This window comes from Apium graveolens, chromosome 9 (genome assembly GCF_009905375.1).
Source record: "Apium graveolens cultivar Ventura chromosome 9, ASM990537v1, whole genome shotgun sequence".
NCBI classification, from domain to species: domain Eukaryota; kingdom Viridiplantae; phylum Streptophyta; class Magnoliopsida; order Apiales; family Apiaceae; genus Apium; species Apium graveolens.
The window spans coordinates 194,100,284-194,117,506 of record NC_133655.1 but is presented as its reverse complement, the minus strand read 5'-3'; the positions used below and the strand labels follow the sequence as shown (position 1 = coordinate 194,117,506).

The 17,223-nt window shown below is 35.5% G+C and overlaps 2 protein-coding genes across 2 annotated transcripts; both read right to left on the bottom strand.

The window, feature by feature from the left end:
- Positions 1–3,644: 3,644 nt before the first annotated feature.
- LOC141685817 (uncharacterized) lies at positions 3,645–4,695 on the bottom strand. The gene is made up of 3 exons (XM_074490897.1): positions 4,264–4,695; positions 3,964–4,176; positions 3,645–3,848 (listed from the first exon to the last, which is right to left on the bottom strand). The coding sequence occupies exons 1-3, from the start codon at positions 4,693–4,695 to the stop codon at positions 3,714–3,716; spliced, it is 780 nt and encodes a 259-aa protein (XP_074346998.1). The 3' UTR covers positions 3,645–3,713.
- Positions 4,696–5,111: 416 nt separating this feature from the next.
- On the bottom strand, positions 5,112–8,541 carry LOC141685816 (uncharacterized). The gene is made up of 4 exons (XM_074490896.1): positions 7,952–8,541; positions 6,077–7,906; positions 5,876–5,981; positions 5,112–5,789 (listed from the first exon to the last, which is right to left on the bottom strand). Exons 1-4 carry the CDS (start codon positions 8,539–8,541, stop codon positions 5,112–5,114), a joined length of 3,204 nt encoding a protein of 1,067 aa, XP_074346997.1.
- Between the last annotated feature and the right edge of the window lie 8,682 nt (positions 8,542–17,223).

Sequence of the window (17,223 nt, the reverse complement as noted above, 5' to 3'; positions counted from 1 at the left end):
TGGGATCAGACATCGGTTCTGAACCGATGTTAAAAAAAACTGAACCGATGTCTTCGTGTGATGTTAAATGTCATCAGGCTTTGACATCGGTTCACAGCCGATATCTATTACAGTGCTATACATCGGTTTTAAGAATAATTCTGATGTCTTTGCAACAAATTTCAGCTTATATTACAGTATTTCTAGGTGAATATGAGTATATTATGGGGTAATTATCCATTAAAACATGAAACCTACAAGCTCTAAAAGATATTTTTTTAAAAATCTTTCAAACAAACCGATGTGAAAATCTAGATCAGACATCGGTTATGTTGTCTGACCGATGTGAAATGGTCCATCAGACATCGGGTACTTTTATCAACCGATGTAAAATAATGGGTTAGACATCGGTTTCGTTCATTTGGTGATGTTAAATCCTTTTGTTTAACATCAGTGTTTTTTTCTAACCGATGTTTAATCTTTAATATTGTAAAATTTAAGACATCAGCTATTGAAAATTCGATGTTATTTGGCTTAAAATACATTGATTTTTTTACAGAACCGATGTCAAATGACTATTTGACATTGGTTTTTGTAGTTCTTTTTCTTTTAATATTGTTTCACCTGATGTCTTTTGTTCATTTTTACATCGGTTTTAAATTACCATTCTGATGTTAATATATGTACTGTAAATTGCATATGCCATCCTGGTACTATTAATAGCCCAGGGAACCAATTGCATTTTCAACCAGAAAAATACCAACAATATGCAATACATCCAACCAAATTTGTAAAAATATAGAGGTATACATTGATACCAAATTTACTAACATTCAATCCAACAAGAGCTCAATTCGGACATTACATTCCAAGTCTAAAATAAACATCCCAACTAAAAATAATAAAAGCCAAATTCTCTAGTTATTACATCCAACATTCTAAACATGTTTGACTAGTTAATATGTACCATTTGTCAAATTTCGACAATTCCAAACATAAATCAGAATGATGGATGTAATTGTCACCAAACATCCCTTAATTAACCACCAACCACCAGCAAACACAATATCAATTCACATAAATCAGAGGAAAGCTATATATATAGATACTTATCATTTTTACATCTTGTCTTGGATAAATTCAAGCACCTCCATCCGCACCTCATCCAGCTCCTGCCTTGTGTAGGACTTTCGAGTTTTGGCTGCCCACTATAAAACACACGTAAAAATTAGCAACTAGAATATTATTAACCAGAATTGCCATATGTATAATTAAAAATAAACAAAACCAACTATTTATAATTTAACCAGAAGAGGACCTTTTCTATACTTAACCATAATTTTCTTCGTTAATCCAAAACTATATACCAGATAGTTCCTTATCACTAATAAAAACAAGATCCATCTGGAAATCACTAATAATAAAAACTGATAATAAAAATGGCACTCATATTTATCTGTCCTGAAAAACTACACAAAAAAATTCTACATGCCATCTATCGGAAATGATTTGCATATATACCTTGGTAGTAAAAGATAGCTCCTTATCAGCAATGATATCTTTCATGTATCGCATTATAACATAGCCACATTCAACCCCTCCTGGTTGTTTGGGAGATCCCTGTTACAATATAAAATCTGAATTAGCACCAGAAATTAATTAAAATTACAAAGTGATAAAAAATACAAAAAACTTACAAGAAGATTCTTTATCTGAGGAGCTTTATTTCCCCTTCCAGTTTGAGCATTGTAGGATTTCATCGCTCTACATTGCAGAACAACAATAATATACATGATTATTTTTCAAAAGGGAGAATATTTACTATATATATATATTTATATATAGTAATTAACAGAAATATATTACTCTGTTAATGATTTTTCCAACTCATCAAAATGTGTTGGATGTGGCAGAGGGTTCAGAATATAAATGTCGTCATCCCAAATTACAACCAAAATCCAGTGGCAACTATGTTTATAAAAAAGAAAAAAGAAAAACACAAGTCAGAAATTTTAAAAAAACTACCTAAATATATTAATTTGTAAAAGCATGTCTAAATTAAAAATACTTACTTATGATTATGTGGCATGAAGTACATGCGATAGGGACTACTCTCTTTCAACCGATTAACAAAATAAGAATGAAAAGATTTGTTCAACGTAAATGTAGCTCCTGGATCGAAAAATCCATATAAGACCACATCATCATTCTTCCTCTCAATCTTAATCAGTCTTTGCAAGAGCCTACCAGGGAGTGAATTACATTACTTATAATATCCGTATAAAACATGAATATTGAATATGTAACGATAAAAAATTAACTTACGCCATATAAGCAGATATTGCAGCTTGGCCAATCATATCGAACTCCAACAATGCTTTCACATTTTCATGCAATATATAAATTATTTTCTCAGTCCCAAACACGTCCGAATCACACGGAATTGGTATTGACTCCCCAGTGGCTTTCATGAAGACTGCAGCATGTTTGTATAACACCTTGTACTGCTTTGGCACATTCTTGTTTAGCTTCATTTTTCTATAATCATCTTGAAGTTTCTGCAACTCATCTTTCCGCTTAGACTGCCCCTGCAACACTTCCTTTTTCTTTTTCTACACAGAATTAAATAAAACAAGAATAATCGGTTATTATTGACATAACTACTATAGAATGCAACAATCAATTCAGAGTATATTGACATAATTTTTATATAACATACCGCCACAGTTGGGTAGATGATCAATTCACGAGGCCATGCTACGTGAGAGCCAACTGCTTGGCATACAACCTCAATTTCACCAGGTATGGGCACTGGAACCGACGCCTCTGGCTGGATGTGTCCGTCAACCGACACACGAACATGTCCGGGCTTTAGAGGCACTCCGTGTACTGAAACATTCATCTCTTCGTGATCATCAAAAACTGTTCCAAAAGCAACCTTGTTCTCTATGCAATCCAGTGCAAGCTCACATGACTGTGGACCCTACATTATAGTGAGGGATCAATTTAATTTTATTTCATAAATCCCAAGTCTGTAGACATATATCTAGTAGATCTTAATAATATTTTACCTTCTTTCCGCTCGGAGGAGAGGGGTCAAAACTAACAAAGTCTTCATCATTTACCAACAACTGTTTGGCACTCAGCGGTTTAACAGCAACTCCAACATTCCGCTTATCAGCAGCTCCCTCTTTATTAATAGGTACTTGATAACTTGATTTGTCAGAGAATATAGGAGAGTGACCATTCGAAGCATTAACCAAGGCCTTAAGTTCAGCCATCTCCCGCTGATTTCTTTCCAACTGATCCAACAACTCTGCCTTGGTAATTTTAGTCTTTTTCGCTTTCGGCAAATTGAAGAATGTTGTTGGAGTGACAAAGCCGCCAACCCCTCGAACCCTTCCTGCGTGCTCAGGAGTCTGAAGTGCCGTAGTCAACACATCTTCTGTTCTATGTGGAACAAATTCACCCTTCTCCTTCATTTCAAGTAACTCAGCCTGTAAAATAAATACAAACAATTAGTGCATTATTTATGACGCAATTATCTTTGAAGGGAATGCAGTATTAAAAATATCACTTACAATTCTCGCATTTATTTCCGCTTGCTCTTCAGTAAGCTCATCAGGATTCTTTGGCATCCTAGCCTTCCACCAAAAATTGCACGATCAGGTTTCTCTTTCCGCTTTAAGTTCCCTTTCTTTATCTGTTAAAAAAGAGAAAATGTTTAAACTCCCTTAAAACTTAGAATTGCAAAGCCAAATAGATATGGTTCTTACTTCTTCTTCTCGCAAACCAATATACCCCTTCCTTGACAAGCGGTGATGATATTTCCGTTTACCCACTCTATTGCTCTGTAACTTACGTTGTTCCTGCACCAAAATAAATTAGTAAAAATTAATAAATATTATTTAACCAAAATCTATTTAATCATTTAGCAAGTAAAATGGCAATCATGTATATTTTATTAGTAGAATATATTCATACCAGCCATTTGGGGCTCGTCCTCTCTGCAACAAATTTCTTCCAAGGTTCTTTACCAACAAACGCATACTTCTTCGGAGGCTTCATCAATTTCTTCTTTTTTCCAATAAATGGCATCACATATTTTGCAGTTAAATCAGCTTTAAACTGCCTCCATTTTTCACCTGCCGATTGTAGCACAAGCTTCTCACTTTCTGGGGCAATTTTGAATGTGTCCTAAAGAGCCACATAATATAAATTAGCCACATAATTTACAGTCACAATTTAAATAAAATGAAGAAGTCAACAAGGGATATGATTTACCTGGACATCATCCCATAATTTTGCTTTTAGATCACAATCCACTTTTGGCCAGTTTTCAGTGTCGATTGGAATCATTGTCCTTGCGAGCATTCCTATGTAAGACTGTAAAGTAGGCCTGGTATTTCCGATGGGAACTCCAAAATCATTGTATCTAACTTTAAATTTCTTTCCCCGAGCTTTCTTCACCACTACTTTGTGAAGAGCTGAAACACCACGCGCACCTCCTAGCCTTTTTTTTGTAGATTCAGAAGTGGTCATCGTTTCTTCACAACTACTTTGAGTTTGATATTGTGGAGGGACTTGAACCAACTTTTCATTACAAGTCTCTGAAGTTTTGACATCAGGAACAATCTCATCATCAACCTTTTCAGAGTTATTCTTCCTGTCATTTTCTTCGAAAATTACTTTCTTGGTTTTTTGCTTCTTTGCCATTTTGCTCCCTTAGTTTGCATTAAATTGAATAATAAAGCCATCAGTTGAACAATATATTTTCAGTCCGTCATTAATTACAGTCAAGCATAAATAATAAATTGTAAAATCAGCAAGTACGAATACAACTATACAAGAACAATAATTTACCTAAACTGCAATCAGTAATTAATCACATCCGAAATAACTCTAAAGTATTTTATAGAAGTACAATTAAATAATGCAAAATAATTAAAGAAAAAATAATGCCATCAATCAGTAATTATGGATGAACTACTTATATGATTATAACAATGCAAAAGAAAAAAAAAATTAACAATATATTTTACACATTATAACACAATTAAAGGCAAATATATATGGTTCATTCAGTCATTCAAATTCCCATTTAGATATATATTTTACATAAAGCTACATCATCAGTCAGTAACGACATTAGGTGCAGGAGTTTTAGTAGCAGTATTTTTAATCCAAATTCCCTCAACATTAGGTCTAGCAGTATGAGCGACATCATCAGTAGTGACATCAGTTGCGGGGATTTCAGTGCAAAATGGGGGATGTTCCATGATCATGTCTCCTAAGTCATCTTCATTATACAATTCTTGGTAGTCTCGAGTTGTGGAGGACAGAACAATAGACCAGGTAGCATCAACGGGATCTTCAAGGTAAAACACTTGCTTGACTTGGTCAACAGAAACATATTTATCTTTTTTGTGACCTTGTCGACTAAAATCCACAAGTGTGAACCCAAGATCATCAACCCTTATTCCTTTATCATTACTTGCCCATTTACACAGGAACAAGGGAGCTTTGAATGCATGGTAGTCTAATTCCCATATCTCTTGTATGATACCATAAAATGTCAAATCACTTTCTACGGGGTTCAAGTCCTTGGCACTAGAAACCTGGACCGCTTTAGCAATGACAGACACCCCGCTGTTTTGAACAACGCGTATGTCATCTCGTTCCTTTTTAAAATATCGCACTCCATTCACTAGATAACCTTGATAAGTTAGTACTGAAAATGATGGCTTGGCAGCGAGCCATCTTATCGTATCTGAAACACCTTTGTTGTTCTCCCTTAGTTCATCATTCACCTACAGATATGATAAGAAATTTTAAATCCTAAATAGCTAATAGTCGTCATTACACTACAGATCAAAGAACCTAATACAACACTGACTTTGTTTTGAAACCAATCAGCAAAGAGCCGATTGTGCTCTCTCACGAGCCAATGTAAGCTTTTCCTTTTCCCTCGGTGAATTTCTTCAAGATATTCCTTATGCATTCTGAAAAATGCATATGGAATGATATATTAAAGACACATTACAAGACTAATTACTGGATAATGATGAATTGAAAACAACAAACTGCATAAACTCACAGAATATATGGAAACACTTCAGCGTTGTTTAGAAGGACATGTAGATGTGCTTCATCTCGCTCCTTCTCTTCCACTGATTTTATTATCACAGCGGATAATGGACCTGATATCTTATTATCTTGGTCCTTTGGAAGACCGGCAGTGGAGTAATTCTGACTAAGAAACTCGGTGCAGAATTCTACGGACTCTTCTCCAAGGTAACTCTCTGCCATACAACCTTCGGGATAATAACGGTTTCGAACATAACTCTTTAGTACTTTATTAAACCGTTCAAACGCATACATCCACCTATAAAATACTGGTCCATATAAGCGTAGTTCCTGGACCAAGTGGACTACTATATGTACCATTACATCAAAAAATGACGCATGGAAAACCTTTTCTAGATCGCACAAGGTTAGTATAACATCTGACTGCAGCTTATCCAGTTTTGACACGTCTACTACTTTGTTGCAAAAAGCATTAAAAAAGAAACACAATCTAATAATTGTGACCCTAACATGCTTCGGAAGAACGGAGCGTATTGCAACCGAGAGTAATTGTTGGAGAAGAATGTGGCAATCATGTGATTTTAGCCCGTAAATATTCAAATCAGGCATGGAAACATAATTATTTATGTACGATGCATGTCCGTATGGAAGTTTCATCGACATTAATGATGACAAGAAAGTCCTTTTTTCTGCCTTTGACAAAGTAAAGGGAGAAGGATGCAAATAGGTTTTCTTTACTCCTACTTGGGGAGCCAAATCAGACCTAACGCCCATTTCCATCATATCACGACGGGCTGCCGCACTATCCTTTATCTTATGGCGCATATTTAGTAATGTGCCAATCAGACTATCACATACATTCTTCTCGACATGCATGACATCAATACAGTGCCTAACATGGTGAAATTTCCAGTATTCTAACTCGAAAAATACTGACTTTTTCTTCCATGGACTTTCAACCTTCTTTGCCTTCTTCATTTTCTTCCCAAATTCAAATTTGATTTGTTCTTGCTCTGCTAACACTTCTTCTCCGGATAGGGTTCGACGCGGCTGCTCAAACTCTTGTTGTCCATTAAAAGCAGCCTTCTGCCTTCTATAAGGATGATGTAGAGGCAAATATCGACGATGCCCTTGGTAGCACATTTTCCTACTATGAGTCAAAAATTTAGCTACGGTGTCATCTCCACAAACTGGACAACACTTATAACCCTTATTAACGCAGCCAGATAAATTTGCGTAAGCAGGGAAGTCATTTATCGTCCACATTAAAACTGCTTTTAAAGTGAAAAATGATTTGTTATACGCGTCATACATATTTGGTTCCCCTTCCTTCCAAAGCTTTTTTAAATCATCAATCATCGGTTGTAAGTAGATGTCGATGTTATTACCAGGCTCATGCGGGCCAGGGACCAATATCGACAACATCATAAATTTTCTTTTCATACATAACCAGGGAGGAAGATTGTAAGTCACCAATATGACTGGCCAGCAACTATATCTATTAGATAGGCCATTATTGTGCGGGTTTACACCATCCGCCGATAAAGCCAAGCGAAGGTTTCTCGGTTCACTACCAAAGGATGGCCACCTATAATCTATATTTTTCCAAGATGGAGAGTCGGCTGGATGTCGCATTTTACCATCTTGTGTCCGCTGTTGCGCATGCCAACACATTAGTTTAGCGGTGGAAGGAGATTTAAACATACGTTTAAATCTAGGAATTATTGGAAAATACCACATGACTTTGGCTGGAAGATTAATCCTCTCTTCACCTTTCTTTGTCAACTTCCACCGAGAAAGTCGACACTTAGGACACTTGGTTGCATCAGCATGTACACCCCTTTACAGTACACAGTCATTCGGACATGAATGGAACTTTATATACTCTAGACCTAAATTGGAGAGGGTTTTTTTTGCTTCATATGCATTACTAGGTAACATATTATCTTTGGGAAGTAGAGACCCAACAGAAGAAAGGAGGTCAGTGAAGGCACTATCGGTAATACCAAACCTAGATTTCCAGTTATGCAACTTCAACATCGACTCTAACTTAGTACAGTCACTACCCTCATATAGAGGTTGCTCAGCATCGGCTACGAACCTCCTAAACTGATATGAATCATTATCATATTGACTCGAGTTATATGCCGCTTCACAAACATCAACAGTTTCCGAAGCAGCGACATGCTCCTGATCTTGCTCTGACGCTTCATCAGAGGCTTGCTCAGGAGGTGGGTCTGGAGCTTGCTCTTCAGGTGGACAACTAGCACTTGAAGATTTAGGACCCGTAGAAGCAGTCTCCCCATGCCAAACCCAATGCACATAACCTAGACAAAAGCCATTGTCATAGATATGGCCCCTGATTGTTTTTATAGAGAATTTTTTAAAATTGGCGCATCGTCCACAAGGGCAAGGAATTTTGTTACGATCTTCAGAATTTTCTTCAGCATATATCAAGAAGTTTTCCACCCCCATTTCAAATGCTAAAGAATCTCTATCTTGCAAAATCCATGTCTTATCCATCAAATTTCCCTACCTGATAGCCACTATAAATATTAAAAATCCAACACATACCTATTTATAATTATTTAATAAAAGGCATATCAAATTTGTGTTGGTTACTGTAGGGATTAATTATATAAACTTAGAAAGGAGTAAATACCTTGATATCCTAATAATTTATAGTACTAATTCATTACTCTAAGATCCTATACATATACCCAATTAATTACAAAACTAGACTAAATTTATAAACTAGACTAAATTAAACCAAGATAATTAAAACAAATTAAACCAAGATATTTGAAAATATCACATAATTAAAAACCAATAATTCCAACATTCACAGCCCAGACAATTGTTGAATTTCCTTCACATAAATAAAACTCAGTGAGAACTTGAGTATTGAAACAAATTCAGCCCATAAATAAATAAATTAAAATTATCTGTTACTTGTATCTGTGAGAAGGATAATTATACAAAACAATTACTATAATACAACACAAGTAACAGATAGTTTATATCAGGAATGCAGAGACTTGTTCATATCAGAGAAATGACTATCATACAAAACAAGAAATGCAGAGACTTGTTCATATCTGAGACCTGTTCAAATGCAGCCCCAAAAACCCCCCCAAAACACACTAATATGTATGAACAACCCCTAAAAAACACATAATTAAAAACAGAACAGAAACATTTATATTTACATCAATGTACCTAAAACATTGATTTACATCAGTGTACCTAAAATATTTAACATGACATAAAATTCCCAAAAACAGGACATAAAACCCCCAAAAAGAAACAAACATAAAACCCCCAAAAACATAAAACATTTACATGCACAAAGAAGAAAAACAGTAAAGAAGAAAAGAAGATAAACATAAAACATTTACATGCACAAAGAAGATATTAAACATAAAAATGAGGGAGATAAACAGTAAAGAAGTAAAGAAGAATATACCTCCGGATGCTTTCAATGTTCTGAAACCCCAATGTTCTAAACCCTCAGTGCTCCAACCTCCAAATGCTGTCTACCTCCAGATACTAGCTCCAACCTCCAGATACTAGCTCAATTTCAAGTTTAATTTGCTCTAATTTGAAGCTCCAAATCTTGAATTAGAATTGGGGCTGAAATTAGGGTTTCAGAGAAAAGAGAGAAGAGACGGTTAACAGAGACTAAGGTAAGAAGAGAGAAGAAAGGTAAGAAGACTAAGAGAGAAGGAGGGGAGAGATGAGAGAGACGAGAGAGGCGAGGGTCGTGGAGAGATGAGAGGCTCGCAGGAGGTTTTTTGGAAAGGGGGGAAAATATGTTAAAGTGAATTTTTTATTAAAATTAAAGGGGGGAAAGTGTACTGAAAAGCGGGGGGGGGGGAGTTAAGTAATTTTTATTTTTTTTAAAAGGCCATAGATAACGGTTAACAAAATGAACTGATGTCAAAGTTAAAAACAAATTTGTGGCCTTTTTAATTTCTGAAGATAGACAACGGCTACTAAGTGAAACCGATGTCAATATGCGTATTCAACATCGCTTTTTACAAAACCGATGTTAAACTGCATTTTAACATTGGGTGCATTACATGCCGATGTCTAAGGACCGATGTCGTATCTACTATTTCTAGTAGTGTGGACCCCTATAAAGGTAAAAAGTTTCGCTCCTCTCTTTATGATTTTTCTCCCAAATCCCTCAATGATATCTATGTGAGGGGAGAGAATATTTGGAGAAAGATGGAAAGTATCGGAGGTTACAAAGATTCCCGAAGGGATGACCGTTTGAAGCGAACGAATAGATATGAAAGCTCAAGATCCGGGGGTGACTGAAGGGATAGTAGGAAAGAAGGAAGAAAGCAAACCGACCGTGGGGCCGAACGACATCGAGATAGAGATTCGGCTGTATTCACCCCTTTGAACACACCAATCTCCAAGATTCTTCATAAGATCAAAAGAAAGCCTGGGTTCGTTCGGCCCGCTAAAATGAAGGTCACGAATCACAAAAAAAATCCCGATAAGTTCTGTGATTACCACAGAGATAATGGGCATAATACTAATGAGTGCTACCACCTCAAGAAGATTATTTAACGAATGATCAAAAAAGGCGAACTCAATCAGTTCGTCCGATATCTAAGAGATAGGCTGGGTCCGAAGGACAATCAGGAAGAGCCGGAAGCCGAAAAACCTGAATCACCTGATGTTTCTTCATTTGGAAGCAACAGGGAATCAGTCAGACAGACAGTCACATAACCATTAATTGGAGCATTTGTGTAGGTCACTTAATCTCCTTCCATGAATAGTTGAACTCCTCCATTTTTCAAGGTAGATGTCGGCTTTCAGTGTTTTTGATAACATTTCATTACAATATATTCCTCTAACCAAATGAAAATATATTTAGTTGGCGGAATTATATTGTAAGGAAAATGTTATCATAGATACTTCAAGCGGACGTGTATACCTTGGAACATGAAGGAGTACAATTATTCATGGAAGGAGATTAAGAGACCTGGATAAATGCCTGAATAATTGTTACGTGACTGATGCCTTAAGGTTCTAAATGAAGAAGCATCAGGTGATTTGGGTAGATGAATATGTTGTACTAATAATGTTATCATCGATACTCGAAGCAGTCAAGTGGCTAGCTCGAAAAACTAGATCTCAAATATTTTTGGAAGGGCATCGAATGCCCAATTACCCCGAAAAATAGTCCTAAAAATGCTCAATCTTGTATAAATATATAGTTGTAGCGAATCGAACCCGAGTTTGCAATGAAAATAATTAATTAAATGATATAGTGGGTATTAAAATAATATTTTTTTGGTAATTTGATACCATTATGTTTTTCGGAAAAGTGTTTCCTCGTTAGTAAAGAGTATAGATATTGTGTTGGGTATGGTTGATACCCTAATGCGCTTCTATGCTGTCAGATTTTAGTATAAATTTAGAAATGCCTTGATCTTATTACTATGTTATTGACAGCACAATACTGGAATGTTGACCACCAAAATCATCCAATTGTGATCGATAATTCTGCAATTGTTAATCAAGTGAACTAGAAATAATGGTATAATCAAGCACGACATGACTTTAATATGATTAATATTGGGAAATTTATACCATATCCAAATAAATGGCACTGTCTTGCTGTCTGAAATAAATTTTTTGATCAACCAAGACTTAACCTAATTTTGGTTGGCATATTGCCTCTAATTTTGTATCAACTACCTCAGTTTTCAGGGAACACTTCCACCGTTTACACACTCATCTCTTTTGGACAAACTTCTTGTCATTTCTTGCAAAGTTTTTTGAGCACTGTATACCATTTATTCTACCCATACACAACTTTGTGCACAGTCCCATAACTGGACTACTAGCTTGGTCTTACAATATATCATAAGCTTAGCAATACATAATTTTGGGGTATTTCTCTTACTCTCGAAATATGGCCTCCACTGAAGTAAACAATTTAAGCTCATAGAAAATACAAAGGTCTACTCAATGTTTTTAGTCAAGAACCTTGCAATTCTGTACAAAATTTGTCAAGAATTCTGTTTTATCTGCCTCACAAGAATGTAACAAGGTCTACTCAATGTATTTAGTCTGAGCATGATAAACATAATTAGCACTGAGATCTACTAAAATTTTGTTTCGCATATAAAGGAAGAGAACTAGTCATAGCAACTCCAAGAGCATATTAATGACATTTTAACCAAATTATTTTATAAGAAGTATAGTGCCCTGTTCTCTGGAACTCCTGGATATAAGTAACTGTTTCTTAGACCTCTAAAAACAGCTACTATAAATATTTCTAACACATGCTAACGTGTTTCATTATCTGTGTATAAATTAGTAAGTTGTTTATGATAAATATAATTAATGTTATTATCTTCTTTCTCTCTTTTACTTTTTCATAATTTTTGGCTTGTTGAGCTGTATGAGATCAAATAATCTATAACATGTATATAGTGTAAAGTAATATAATCTTGAAAGAAAATAAAATATCGGACTTTAAAGCACGGCTCGTGGACATTTAAAGCAATTTCTCAAGTAATTTTGTGTTTAAAAATTGTGATTATTATATTTTATAATTTAAAATGCTAAAAATAATCGTTTGATGTGTAACATAGGTAAAATGTTAGTTGATATTAAGGAGATTAAAAATTACAAAATCAATCATTAAACAAAAAAAATAGTTGATCAGAAAAGTTCTTAATTAACACTCGTAGAACATAAAATATATTTACATCAAATGCGAAATAAGTTAGTTTGATAAGTTATAAACCAAAGATCCTGTGCTTTTTATTTTTATTTTATAAAGGTCGAAATATAATTTATTTATTGACTAATTTATATTCTTACAAACTTAATTGTAAATTACTTCTACAATAATTTAATTATAACTACATAACCCTGGAAAGATGTGACACGTGTGAGCAACTTATAATCATAACAAATATTATTTTGTGGATGAATAAAATAGAGAACACAAATTTTAACTTTCTCTAAAGTTATCCTCCAAAAATAAAATCATAAATATAATTCCTTTCTTTGTTTTCATTTCCACCATATTCGTATAATTCCTGATGTCGATTTTCAAATGTTACCAATTATTTATAAATTTTCAAAACTTGTTGTTAAGACCGAATATAAGTTGCATATTTTTAAAACAAGCCGCTGAGAATGGTAGAATGAATGGTTGTTGTATATGCAACTCAACACCTTTGATAACCCATCTTTTATTTGCTGACGACGGTTTTTTATTCTTTAAAGTTACTAAAGCTGAGTTTTGAATGAACATGAAGCTCCATCAGGGCAGCCTGTTAACTATCAAAAGTCGGCAGTCTTTTTGAGTTCTAATGTACGGAGAGATAAACAAAGGGAGATCAAACAAGCGCTTGGTGTTAACAAAGATATAGGTGACAGTAAGTATCTTGGATTACCATCATTGATTGGCCGTTCAAAGAAGAATGTGTTTAAGTACTTAAAGGAAAAGGTGATTCAAAATATTAAAGGGTGGAGCTCTAAGCTGCTTTCTCGAGCTAGCAAACTAGTATTGTTGAAGAATATGGTGTAGTCAATACCAGCGTACACAATGTCTTGTTTTTTGCTACCTAAATCTTTACATTAAAAAATTCAGAGTGATGAATGCGTTTTGGTGGAAAACTCAAACATCGAGAAATAACAAGATTAGATGGTTAGGGTGTTGGAAACGTGTATGGGTTTTACTCAACTAAACTTTAACCTTAAATATAATAATACATATAAAAGAAATGCAAGCTTGTATTTATTTTAATACAGCTTGAATTTTTCCTTACACCAGGAGAGCTTCGGCTCTATTTCTTTTCACTATTTTTTGTATATCTTTTTACACAACTAAGAAACACTATATATAGACTCTACAACTAGGATACAAGTCATACCTTACATCATATAATATTTAATTTCTTGTTTCCTGGCAAGCCTTTCATTTTCAAGTTCTAACAGATAGCCTACCTTAATTCTAGGATTCATTCTATCTTCTTGTTTGACTCCTCCAGATTGTGCAGCTGCTTCTTTCTTTGGTTCACATTCACTCAGAACCTACCATCTTTTACTAACATGACTCCAGGAACACTTCTTTGACCATGCATGCATGTAGAATTTATTACACACGGTTATAGCATCAAAATTCAAGCCGGCCAACTGTAATTATTAAAACTACTCCTAGAAACAAATTGACTTGCCCCTTGAGTCTTCCATTTATTCTGGGAAGCCACCTTTTATTTTGCATATGTCAACTTAACTATTAAGAGGGTTTGAATTCTAACACTCCCCCTCAAACCCGACTTTGCATTCCAAGCTTCCTTTTCATTTTATGGAACACGTCCGGCTTCAACGGCTTTGTAAATATATCCGCTAGATTTTCTCCGGTCTTGCAGTGTACCAACTCCACTATTTTCTCGTTCACCTGTTGTCGAATAAAATGATATTTTATATTGATGTGCTTGCTCCGACTGTGTGACACTGGATTTTTTATGAGTAAGATAGCGGATTTATTATCCACGTAAATTTTGACTGGACCTTCATTTGCGAGATTTAACTCGCTCAATATGTAGTCTAACCACATAGCCTGACATGCGCAAACTGCTGATGCCATGTACTCCGCCTCACATGTTGAGAGGGAAACTGTTTGTTGTTTCTTTGATGACCATAAAAAATATCGCCGATCCGATATGAAAAACATATCCTGAAGTGATTTTCCTGTCATCTAAATCTCCACCATAATCACTGTCGGCATAGCCGACTAAGTTTGAATCTTAAGAATGCGTGTAAAATTATCCGTGATCAAGTGTTCCTTTTATGTACCTCAAAATTTTTTTACCCGCCATGAAATGACCCTGCTTCGGTTTCTCCATGTACCTACTAACTAACCAAACACCACACATAATATCTGAACGAGTAAAAGTTTGGTACCTCAGACTTCCAACCAAACTTTTGAACAATGTCGGATTTACCAACTCCCTTGTTGAATCAACTCTGGGCTTTATGCTCGGTTCTGCTGGAGTGCTCATTGGCTTGCATTCCTCCATTCTAAATCTCTTTGGCATATTTTTTCTGTGACATAAAAATTCCGTCCTTGTTTTGCTTTACCTCGACTTCAAGAAAGTAACACATTTGGCCAATATCTGTCATCTCAAATTCATTAGTCATAATTTTCTTAAAATCATCGAACATATGAGGGTTGTTTCCAGTAAAGATCATGTCATCCACATATAAGCAAATGATCATAATATCTCCCCCTGAATTTATATGGACTCTTCACGAAACCATTTTTCTGAAAAATCAACCCTTGTATTCTACGCACGTGGAGCTTGCTTCAAACCTTATAAGGCTTTCTTTAGTCTGTAGACCTTATTTTCCTGACCTTTCTGAATATATCTCGGTGCCTGCTCAATATAGACTTCTTCTTCCATATTTCCATTCAGGAATGCTGACTCGACATCCAACTGAAATATCTTCCACTGGTTCTGAGCTGCAATTGATGTCAGAAGTCGTATGGTATCAAGTCTTGCAACTGGAGCAAATACCTCATCATAGTCAATTCCAAGTCTCTGTTTGTAGCCTTTATCCACCAGCCTCGCCTTATATTTTTCCATTTCTTCATCTTGATTCATCTTGGTCCTATCGACCCACTTGACACCGATTGCTTTGTGTCCTTCTGGAAGATTTGTGAGCTCCCAAGTATCATTTTTCTTTATTGCACCAATTTCCTTATCCATGGCTTTATTCCATTTGCTTTTTTCAGAAACATATTCAAATGTAACTGGATCACATTCAACCATTAAACAAAATAGAGAATAATCGAAGGATATTTGTACCGAACTTGTTGCTTCATATATATTATCCAGACTCCCCATTTTCCTTGGTGCTCCCCCTGAACTACTGCTTCCTCCCGTTAATGGTGTCGGTTCAGGAGTTTGTTGATTCAGACTTGGTGGAGGAGTTTGATCATCATCCCCGTCATCTTCAATGTTTGAGTCGTCACCGTCATCATCATCGTTATTAAAGAATAAACCGGCAACTTTTCTTTCTTCCTCGCTCTATCTCCAATAATATGATTCATCGAACTCAGCATCTCGAAAAATGATTAAATTTTTTGTTAGGGGATTATAGAGTCTGTACGCCTTGCTCTTTTTGTCATATCTGGTAAAGATACATTTCTCGCCTTTATCATCCAGCTTCTTCCTTTTCTGATCGGGAATATGGGCATAAGCAATAAACCCAAAAATTCTGAGATGTCTAACTAATGGTTTGCTTCCGCTCCATGCTTCATTTGGAGTCTTGTTTCTGACACTTTTTGTTGGACATTGATTTAACAAATAAACTTCACATAGAACGGCTATCGCCCAGAAAATTCTTGTCAAGTGCTTTGCTTTCACCATGCTTCTCGCCATATCAAGAATTGTGCGATTCTTTCTTTCTGCAACGCCATTTTGTTGAGGAGTATATGTCGTTGTCAACTGATGATTTATGCCATGTGCCCTACGGAAGCTTCTGAACAAGTTTGACGTATACTCTCCTCATCTGTCTGATCTGAGTGTCTTCAAATGCTGGCCACTTTATTTTTCTGCAAGTGCTTTGAACTCCTTGAATTTATCAAGAGCCTCCGATTTTTCTTTGATGATATACACCCAACTTTTCCTGCTAAAATCATTAATAAATGATAGGTAATACCTATTAACTCCAAGTGATGGGATATCAAATGGACCAGCTATATCTGTGTGAACTATCTCCAATGGCCTCCTGGCTCTCCATGATTTTCCAACAGGAAAATTTTGTCTGTGTTGCTTCCCCTTGACACATGCTTCACACAAATTTTCTGGTTCATTGATTTCTGGCAAGCCGTCCACCATCTTTGTCTTTGCAAAATAATTTCAAGCCAGAAAATCCAAGATGAACATATCTCAAGTTCCACAACCACGAGTCATTTTTAATAAATGATTACAAGCACTTCTGCACTTTCGTCTGCATATCAAGTTTAAACAGACGATTCTTTGACATCTCCACATATGCAATTAATTCTTAAACCTGATTTCTGATGATGAGAGAATTATCCTGCATATGAATATTATACCCTTTCTCCATAAGTTGGCCAAGACTGATGATATTATTTTTCAAAGCATG

Coding starts and splice junctions, on each gene's coding strand:
- LOC141685817 (XM_074490897.1), bottom strand. CDS start 4,695: ATGGCAAAGAAGCAAAAAACCAAGAAAGTAATTTTCGAAGAAAATGAC. Junction 4,177..4,263: donor AATTATGGGATGATGTCCAG/GTAAATCATATC, acceptor GTGGCTCTTTAG/GACACATTCAAAATTGCCCC. Junction 3,849..3,963: donor GGACGAGCCCCAAATGGCTG/GTATGAATATAT, acceptor ATTTTGGTGCAG/GAACAACGTAAGTTACAGAG.
- LOC141685816 (XM_074490896.1), bottom strand. CDS start 8,541: ATGGGGGTGGAAAACTTCTTGATATATGCTGAAGAAAATTCTGAAGAT. Junction 7,907..7,951: donor CTCTCCAATTTAGGTCTAGA/GTATATAAAGTT, acceptor TGTACTGTAAAG/GGGTGTACATGCTGATGCAA. Junction 5,982..6,076: donor GAAGTGTTTCCATATATTCT/GTGAGTTTATGC, acceptor TGCATTTTTCAG/AATGCATAAGGAATATCTTG.